The sequence below is a fragment of the Dipodomys merriami genome, unplaced genomic scaffold, assembly GCF_024711535.1.
Source record: "Dipodomys merriami isolate MVZ:Mamm:240054 unplaced genomic scaffold, mDipMer1.0.p SCAF_128, whole genome shotgun sequence".
Classification (NCBI taxonomy): Eukaryota; Metazoa; Chordata; class Mammalia; order Rodentia; family Heteromyidae; genus Dipodomys; species Dipodomys merriami.
In genome coordinates, this window is record NW_027202582.1 from 2,799,829 (window position 1) to 2,809,353 (window position 9,525).

General features: G+C 57.0%; 1 protein-coding gene across 1 annotated transcript; it reads left to right on the top strand.

Moving 5' to 3' along the window:
* The first annotated feature begins 2,238 nt into the window (after positions 1-2,238).
* On the top strand, positions 2,239-7,561 carry LOC138824218 (neuronal PAS domain-containing protein 4). Its single transcript, XM_070017885.1, has 8 exons — positions 2,239-2,413; positions 3,086-3,237; positions 3,401-3,503; positions 3,594-3,867; positions 4,040-4,149; positions 4,445-4,580; positions 4,699-6,128; positions 7,438-7,561. Exons 1-8 carry the CDS (start codon positions 2,239-2,241, stop codon positions 7,464-7,466), a joined length of 2,409 nt encoding a protein of 802 aa, XP_069873986.1. The 3' UTR covers positions 7,467-7,561.
* The last annotated feature ends 1,964 nt before the right edge of the window (positions 7,562-9,525 follow it).

Below are 9,525 nucleotides of genomic sequence, written 5' to 3' on the forward strand. Positions count from 1 at the left end.
ACACTTCCTCTCTTGTGACCCCCTTTCCTGTGAGGATTGGGGATCTACTTGATCCCAAATTATCCTTCATGATGTCAAAAGTTCTTCTCCTCCCTTCCCTCCCAACTTGGTACCATCAGGTGAATTCCTGTCTTCCCCTGCCCCCTGCCCCCACTTTTCTGTTTTGAAAACAGTGCCTTGATAATGCAGCCAAGGCTGGCCTTGAACTGGAGATCTTCCTGCCTCTGTCCTCTGAGTGCTGGGATTACAGGCATTTGCCACCCCACTTGGCTAGTCTTCAATTTTTAAGTGGCTTCATTTTCAGCCCCTCAAGGGCTTTCACACATTCCTCACTCCTCTACACGGGAGATTTCCGATTGAAATATCCCCCAGACCACTGCTGTCTCCCTTTATGAGATCATGGAACTAGAAAGGCATCCATGTTTCTCCCTGGAGAGTTACCAGGTGCAGTAAGTAGAGAAGGAGAGAGAAGGCAAAAGCCATGTAATGCAGAGGGAGCTTGACAAAGACAAGAAAGACATGATTAACAGGAGGGGAACCTTTGGGGGTCTAGGGGGTGCAGAGTGCTGAGAAAGCCTCGCAAGCATTCCGTGCAAGAGTACGTGTGTGCGCGTGCGTGTGTGTGCGCGCGCGCGCGTTGGTGTGCAGGGACTTCAAGGTGGTCAGGACGAGCGAGAAGCCTGAGAGCGGAGAATGGGCTGCAGGTGGATGTGCGGAGATCCTGGCGGAGTTCCAGGGCCGCAGGGCGCCGGGTGCGGACCCCGGCGTGGACGCCCCGCTCCCCCGCGGCCTCCGCCGCTTCTCCGCAGGAGAGCGCTGCGGAGGCCCCGCCCGGGAGGCCCGGCCCGCCAGGCCCCGCCCCGCCGCCGCCGCCGCCGCTGCCGCCGGAGGATTCCTGCCCTAATATGGAGCCGGGATTCCCCGGCCCCGCCCCCGCCCCCGCCCCCGGCCCGGCGCGGGGACCGAGGCTCTCACGGTGGGGGACGGGGCGGGGGGGGGGGGAAGAAGGGAAGGAAGGAGGGGCGCTCGGGACCGGACGGGGGCGGGGAGGCCGCAGTGCAGGCCCAGTTCCTCGCCATGCCCTGGGGGGCGAGGGGACTCTGCCTCAGTTTCTCTCCTAAGTGTCTAAGGCTTGATGGGTGGATTGAGGAACGAAGCACCTCTGCAGAAGGCTACGTCGTGGTTTCTAAGCTGTGGGAAAGGAGGACCGGGTGGTCCCCCAAATTCAAGTGGGACTCCCCTCTTTGCATCCCACCCTAGGGACTTAGACATTCCCCCCAGGACCCCTGGCGCGTGGGCAAGGCCTGAGAAGTGGAGGGAGGCGCTAGTTCTTTGAAAGTGTCCAGGGCAATCTCAGGTTGAGGAGACCCCAGGAGAGGCATCTCCGCTGAGACCCGGCCCCCAGGGGCCCAGGGAGAGCCCATCGCCTTCCTCCTGGCCGCCCCTGGCAAATTGGGGAGGGGTAGCAGGCGCCCCCTTCGCTTGTCTCCTCTCTCTGGAGTGTGAGGATCTAGGCTGGGGGACACTGGGGTGTGGGGACCCAGGGTTGGGTTTCCCGGGGTGTGGGGGTCTAGGCTGGGGGACACGAGTGTGGGGAGCCAGGATGGAGGACACTGGAGTGGGGGGGCAGGGTAGAGGGTCACCTGGGTAGGGGAGCCAGGATGGGGGGGACACCGGGGTGTGGGGGTCTAGGATGGGTGTCACCGAGCTGTGGGGGGGGGTCAGGGTGAAGGTGGGCCTGTACAGACTCTCCTGCGGGCGGGGGGGGCGCGCCACGCTCTGTCCCTTCCCCCCACTGAGCACCCTGCACCCCAGTTGGCGCTTCTAGAAGGCAGCGAGCGCCGGGCTGTGCGCTCCGCCCCCTCCGCAGCCTCCCTTCTCGCCCTCCCGCCCCCCTCCCGCTCGGGCTCGACGTCACGCGATGACGTCGGAGACCGGGGAGGGGGGAGGAGCCCCCCCAGCCGGTGCTCCCGCTGCAGCGCGCTTAGCCCAGCCTCCCGCCCCCCCCCCGCGTCTCCAAAACGAGCCCCCCACGCCTGGCAGGAGCTATATAAGGCGGGCGAGCCAGGCGAGGGGGGCAGCGCAGCCGAGCGGAGCCCGGAGAGGAGAGCGCGAGCGCCGGCAGAGCGAGCCAGCGAGCGAGCGAGCGAGCGCCTGGAAGCCCGGAGGACGCGGACGCCCGAGCCCGGGGCGCCCGCCCGGAGGACGGGGACTCCGGAGCCCGCGGCGCCCGCAGCCATGTACCGCTCCACCAAGGGCGCCTCCAAGGCGCGCCGCGACCAGATCAACGCGGAGATCCGGAGCCTCAAGGAGCTGCTGCCGCTGGCCGAGGCGGACAAGGTCCGTCTGTCCTACCTGCACATCATGAGTCTGGCCTGCATCTACACTCGCAAAGGCGTCTTCTTCGCCGGAGGTGAGCGAGCCGGGGAGCCCCGGGAGCCTGCGGTGCCTCGAGCTGGGCAGGGGAAGGGCTGGGGGGACTCCGGATCCCGAGCTCAGGCACTACTGCTCTCGAGTTCTGCATGAAGGGCCGATGGATGGGAGGCGAGACCAGCAGGGTTCCCCGGGGTCCCACCAGCTCGGAGTCTGGGGGTAAAGGCAGCCTTGGCAAGTTGCGGGGATGGAGCCATCCAGAGCCCGGGGAAAGGCAGCCGCGGTCCGCGAGGCTCCGGGGGGCGCTGTCCGCCGTGCTGACCGGCTAAGGTAGCCGCGTCCGACCCGCAGCTCTCCCGGTAGCGCGGCCGCAGCCTTCGCGCTGCGAGTCGCTGTCCGAGGTGCTGACCGGGAGCCCCCGGAGGTAGCGCTGTCCGCGGTGCTGACCAGGCGCCGCCCTCGGGAGCGCTGTCCGCGGTGCTGGAAGCCCCGGCTACGGGCTCAGAAGTCTGAGGACTCCCTTAGCTGGGGAGTTCCAGCAACAGGTCTCCTGACCAAGAGCCGTGGGCAGCGGCTCAACAGGTGTTGGCAAGAGAGACAGATCCATGGGAGAGTCCCCCAGCCTCTCTGAAACTCAGACCCTGCCTTCTTCACTCTGCCCTGTGCCTTCCGACCTCAGCCTTGACTCACCTCATCTTGCCGCCCCGCACAGGTGCTCCTCTGGCCGGCCCCACAGGCCTTCTCTCAGCCCAAGAGCTTGAAGACATCGTGGCAGCCCTGCCTGGATTCCTGCTGGTGTTTACAGCCGAGGGGAAGTTGCTCTACCTGTCTGAGAGTGTGAGCGAGCATCTGGGCCATTCTATGGTGAGTATCGCAGGTCCTTTCAGTTCAGGACTGAGGTACAAATGGGTTTCAATGAGACTTCTATGAGATTTCTACTCTTGAGAAACTAAGGGTTCTGAGAAGGGGGAGAGAGAGAGGCTCTTGCTGTCCTCACTAATGGTGATCTCTGCTTCTGTTCTTCCAGGTGGACCTGGTGGCTCAGGGTGACAGCATTTATGACATCATTGACCCTGCTGACCACCTAACTGTGCGTCAACAACTCTCCTTGCCCTCCGCTCTAGATACTGGTAAGCACTGTCTTCTCTCATCTTTATTCCAATCTCCTCCATCCACCATGTCTCTGTTTCTTACTAGTTCCTTTTTCTTTACCCACCTAGATCGTCTTTTCCGTTGTCGTTTCAACACTTCCAAGTCCCTCCGACGCCAGAGCGCAGGCAACAAACTGGTGCTTATTCGAGGCCGATTCCACTCCCACCCGCCTGGGGCCTACTGGGCAGGAAACCCTGTGTTCACGGCTTTCTGTGCCCCACTGGAGCCAAGACCCCGCCCTGGCCCTGGGCCTGGCCCTGGGCCTGGCCCTGCCTCACTCTTCCTGGCCATGTTCCAGAGTCGGCATGCTAAAGACCTGGTCCTGCTGGATGTCTCTGAGAGGTGAGCCCAGAGGGTTTAACTTCAGGAGGAAGGCAGGCCAGAGCTGAGGGACTGTAGATTCTGGAGTCAGGGAGGATGGGGCTTAGATGGGCAGAGAAGCTGGGAGGGAGCAAGATGTGCGATGTTGAGCAAGGAAAACAGAAAGCTGACCTCACCCTTTCCACCTTCCCAGTGTCCTAATCTACCTGGGCTTTGAGCGCAATGAACTGCTCTGTAAATCATGGTATGGACTGCTGCACCCCGAGGACCTGGCCCACGCTTCTGCTCAACACTACCGTCTGTGTGAGTGTCCAGAGAGGCTGTGGATAAGAAAGGAAGTTGGGGGGATAAAAGAAGGGGGAGACCAGACTCAGAATGAGCTGTGGTCAAGACTGATGTTTGGGATGCCCTAAGGGGAATATTAGGAGGAGGACCCTGGGTGGTGAGGTCAAGGTGGGGAGCTGAGAGGCACAGGTTAGGGTAGGTAGAAGAAAAGATATCATGGCTCCCTCAGCTCAGTGTAGAGGTGAAGAAGGTGGGAGTTGAGGTGGTGTTGTCTGATGGGCATCCTAACCCTGAATCTCTTCTTTCTTCTCAGTGGCTGAGAGTGGAGACATTCAGGCCGAGATGGTGGTGAGGCTGCAGGCCAAGTCTGGAGGTTGGGCCTGGATTTACTGCCTGTTATACTCGGAAGGGCCAGAGGGCTCCATTACTGCCAATAATTACCCAATCAGGTGAGCTGCAAGGTAGCAGTCTGGGTGGAAGGGGGTGTCAGCTGAAGTCAGCAAATCAGAGAACTGCTCTGGAAACAGACACCAAACCCTGACCAGTTGCCTCTTCTCTCTTTTCCAGTGACACAGAAGCCTGGAGTCTCCGCCAGCAGCTGAACTCTGAAGACACTCAGACAGCTTATGTCCTGGGTACCCCAACCATGGCGCCCTCATTCCCTGAGAATGTCCATTCCCAAGAGCAGTGCTCTAACCCACTCTTTACCCCAGCCTTGGGGGCTCCCAGAAGCACCAGTTTCTCCGGTGCTCCAGAACTGGGTGGGGTCTCAACATCAGAAGAACTTCCCCAGCCTTCTAAGGAGATGGGCTTCCGTTACCTGCCATTTGCTGCTGGGCCAGAGCCCTCTCTGCAGACAGACCTCAGCAAGGATCTTGTGTGTACACCACCCTACACACCTCACCAGCCTGGGGGCTGTGCCTTCCTCTTCAGCCTCCACGAGCCCTTCCAGACCCTTCTGCCCACTCCATCCAGTTCTCTTCAAGAACAGCTGACTCCAAGCACCGCAACCTTCTCCGATCAATTGACTCCGAGCAGTGCAACATTCCCTGATCCTCTCACCAGCCCGCTGCAAGGCCAGCTGACTGACACTGCCACCCGAAGTTACGAAGACCAGTTGACTGCGTGCACCTCCACCTTCCCGGACCAGCTGCTTCCCAGCACTGCTTCCTTCCCAGAGCCTCTGGGCAGCCCTGCCCACGAGCAGCTGACTCCTCCCAGCACCGCTTTCCAAGCTCCTCTGAGCAGCCCCAGCCAGACTTTCCCAGAGCAACTGAGCCCCAATTCTACGAAGACTTACTTCACCCAGGAGGGATGCAGTTTTCTCTATGAGAAGTTGCCCCCAAGTCCTAGCAGCCCTGGTAATGGGGACTGCACACTTCTGGCCCTCGCTCAGCTCCGGGGCCCCCTGTCTGTGGATGTTCCCCTGGTGCCCGAAGGCCTGCTCACCCCCGAGGCCTCTCCGGTCAAGCAGAGTTTCTTTCACTACTCTGAGAAGGAACAAAATGAGATCGATCGCCTCATCCAGCAGATTAGCCAGTTAGCCCAGGGCATGGACAGGCCCTTCTCTGCTGAGGCCGACACTGGGGGACTAGAGCCCCTTGGAGGACTGGAGCCCCTGGATTCTAACCTATCCCTTCCGGGGGCTGGCCCCCCTGTGCTCAGCCTGGACCTGAAACCCTGGAAATGCCAGGAGCTGGACTTCCTGGCTGACCCTGAGAACATGTTCCTGGAAGAGACGCCCATAGAAGACATCTTCATGGATCTCTCTACTCCAGACCCCAATGGGGAATGGGGTTCAGGGGATCCCGAGGCAGAGGGCCCAGGAGGGGCCCCATCGCCTTGCACCAATCTGTCCTCAGAAGACCACAGCTTCCTGGAGGACTTGGCCACCTACGAAACCGCCTTTGAGACAGGTGTCTCAGCATTCCCCTACGATGGGTTTACTGATGAGTTGCATCAACTCCAAAGTCAAGTTCAAGACAGCTTCCATGATGGTGAGTACAGACTCAACGTTCCTGTACTCATGTCCCCGGCCTTCCAGTGAGATGCCAGGGAGATTAGTGGATCCATTCCTTTCTCTGTACCTCAGTGTTAATTATGTAGGTAATAATCACTTGGTGCTAAGGGTGGCAGTGAGGATAAGGAACATGAAAAACTTGGGCTGAGAGTGAGATGAGTGGTGGAGTACCTGCTCGGCCAAGAGCAAGGTCCTGAATGCAAATCATACCACCAAAATGAAAAAAAAAACTAATATGAAAGTTGTGGATCAGTAGGAATGGTAGGCAAAGATGGTGACTGAAGTTTGTGCTTTAAAGTCTGTAATGGGGCTTGCCCTGTAGCTCAGTGGCACCATGCTGCTTAGCAAATGCATCATCCTGGGCTTGATCCCCAGTACCATGAAAGAAAAGACAAACAAAACACAGTTTTTAAAAAGTCTAGGAGGGACTGGGAAGTTTGGCTCAGTGGTAGAATGCTTGCCTTGCATGCATGAAGCCCTGGGTTCGATTCCTCAGTACCACATACACAGAAAAAGCTAGAAGTGGTGCTTTGGTTCAAGTGGGAGAGTGCTAGCCTTGAGCAAAAGAAGCTCAAGGACAGTGCTCAGGCCCTAAGTTAAGTCCCAGGACTGGCAAAAAAAAAGTCTATGAGGCATCTAAATCAATTGCACCACATTTTATGGATGAGGACAATCAAGGACCCAGAGTAAAGAAATATTCTTTACGTCTGACCAAAAACAAAAACAAAAACAGGGGAAGTTGTCAGATGCTGGTAGCTCATGCCTATCATCCTCGCTACTCAGGAGGCTGAGATCTGAAGGCCAGCCCTAGCAGAAATCTGTGAGACTCATCCCCAAATTTAACTAGGAAAAAAACAAAACAAAACAAAACAGAAGCAGAGGTGTGGCTCAAGTGGTAGACCACCAGCTTTGAACAAAAAAGTTAAGGGAGATTGCCTGATATAGTACTGGTCCTAGTGGTGGCATAAAGTAAAACTTAGAAGTTGATTGGAGATCTAGCCTAGTATTCTTGCCCCCTAAAGGTGATAAATGGGAGAGACAAGAATTTGTAGACATCCAGGAGAGAAAGCCCACGAGGCTTTGGCCCTCGCTTCATTGCAGTAGTTCCTTCCATTGGCCCCATTCTCTCCAAAGCTACAGCTACAGCTTCTGGCACCATTTGCCCACTGGGCCAACTTATTTGAAGCCCAAACCATATGTCAACACTGCACCACACCCCGAGCCCAAAGACAGGCTCTCCTAAGAAGTCTAATTCCTCTTCTCTCTCTGTCTCTCTCTCTTCACAGATGGAAGTGGAGGGGAACCAACGTTTTGAATAAGTCTGTGACTTAACGTCAAGTATGGCATATTGTCATCAAGACGTGGAGCCGCTCTCCACCCCCCCAGGACTGTTTGGGGGGATTCTGGGGGCCAGAGGGGGATATATCTGATTCTCCAGGCCCTGAAGGATTGGGGGGGGAGGGAGGTGGGAGGGCAAGGGAGGGGAGTTTCTTTTTAAAACCAAGGGACTTTGAGCGATCCCAGTTTCCATTCCAATCTGTATTCACTCGTAGTGAGCTTCCTTGAATGAATTTCAAGCGGAGAATGGGGGAGTCTCGTTTCCCCATCCGCACTGCCCCATGGGCCTGGGCCAGTTCTCCACTCCTAGGGGGGCTTCAGCCCCCCCTAGATCTTGGTGGGGGAAAGGCAGGGCCAACCCCAGGCCAGCCTGAGCCCCGAGGGGCTCGTGACACCCACGTAGAATTCTCTACACACCAGTAACGGGATTTCAATTCCGATGGACTAGGCCGCGCTGCGGCTCTTCCTTGAGACTTTCGCGCCCCGCCGCCTGGGGTGGGAGCGCGAAGAGACGCTTCGTTCCTTTCCGATGGAGGAAGGCAGATCTGCCGCCACACGTGTGCTTTGCACGAGTGCTGGTACCTGGTGCGGGAAGCACCCGGCCGCCGGAGCGCCTGGGCCTGCCCTGGACGGCCGTCTGGGGTGCTGCCCTGGACAGCTGCCTCGTGGTTCCGCGGTGACCTTTGTAGCCAACTTTATAATAAAGTCCAGTTTGCCTTTTTGGTATCTCTGGTGTCCTGAGCTGCTGTGGAAAGGGAAGAGGGGGAAGTGAGGGCGTGGGGTCCCAAATAGCAGCCTGGGGGCGACAGGCTTTAAAGACTAGCTCTAGTCTGGGCTGGGAAGGTGGCTCAGTGGTAGAGTGCTTGCCTTCCATGCGTGAGGCCCTGGGTTTGATTCCTCAGCACCACATAAGCAAAAAGAAAAAAGCTGGAAGTGGTGCTGTGGCTCAAGTGGTAGAGTGCTAGCCTTGAGCTGAAGAGCTGAGGGACAGCGCCCAGGCCCAGAGTTCAGGCCCCACGACCGGACCCAAAAAACAAAACAAAACAAAGACTAGAGTTGCTTTGGGTCCCAGCATTTCTTCCTTTCCTCCTGCACACACTCATTCCTTCACTCCTCATCTACGCACTGGGAGCTGAGCGCCGCACCCTGTTCTTTAGGGGGCTTGGAGTTCAGTCTGGCAGTGTTCACCAGGTGGGAGGGGCAGAGGGTCTGGTATAAGGAGGAGGATGCAGCTTTACATAGGTTCTGGATATAGCTTTGAAGCACTGTCCTGGGAAAAACCAGCTGGTTTGTGGGACTCTGGGTGTCCGCATGGACAGGAAAAGTCTGTTATCCCTGAATAGTGCATTTAGTTGGCAAACACATGCTTCACTGCAAAAAAGGCTCATTTCACTAATGAAGAAACAGAAGATCACCAGTGCCAGTGGCTCATACCTGTAATCCCAGCTACTCAGGAGGCTGAGACTAAGGCTTGTGGTTCCAAGCCAACTCAGACAGGAAAGCCCATGAAACTCTTATCTCCAATTAACCAGCAAAAGCTGGAGGTGGAGCTATGGCTCAAGTGGTAGAGTGCAAACCTTGAGCAAAAACACTAAGCAAGAGTGTAAGGCCCTGAATTCAAGCCCCTGTACCAAGGTGTACACACACACACACACACACACACACACACACACACACACACACACACACACACAAAACCAGGATCACATGTGAAGGATGCTTCCATATGCTAACTGCTAAAGCCACTGAGCCACCATCTGAAATGATCCAATCTCAGATTCTCCAAGGTGAGTAGGTATGGGTGGGAGCAAGGGCCTCTCTCCTAAAGTGTGGGAAAGGAATTCTCCTCCTTTGGCATCTCCAGGCTTGTGAAGCAGAACTGTCCAGAACCCTAGATCAGGAATCAGGAGAAGACAGTTTGCAGGTCAAATCAAGTGATTCATGCCTGTTATCCCAACTACTTAGAAGGTAATGATGGTTCAAATTCAGCAAGTTAGCAAGACACCATATCAATGATTAAGCCAGAACTGAGAGTA

Bases quoted from the DNA above. Each gene is read 5' to 3' on its own strand.
- LOC138824218 (XM_070017885.1), top strand. From the start codon at position 2,239: ATGTACCGCTCCACCAAGGGCGCCTCCAAGGCGCGCCGCGACCAGATC. The intron at 2,414-3,085 runs GTGAGCGAGCCG...CGCCCCGCACAG, and splicing joins AGGCGTCTTCTTCGCCGGAG to GTGCTCCTCTGGCCGGCCCC. The intron at 6,129-7,437 runs GTGAGTACAGAC...CTCTCTTCACAG, and splicing joins TCAAGACAGCTTCCATGATG to ATGGAAGTGGAGGGGAACCA.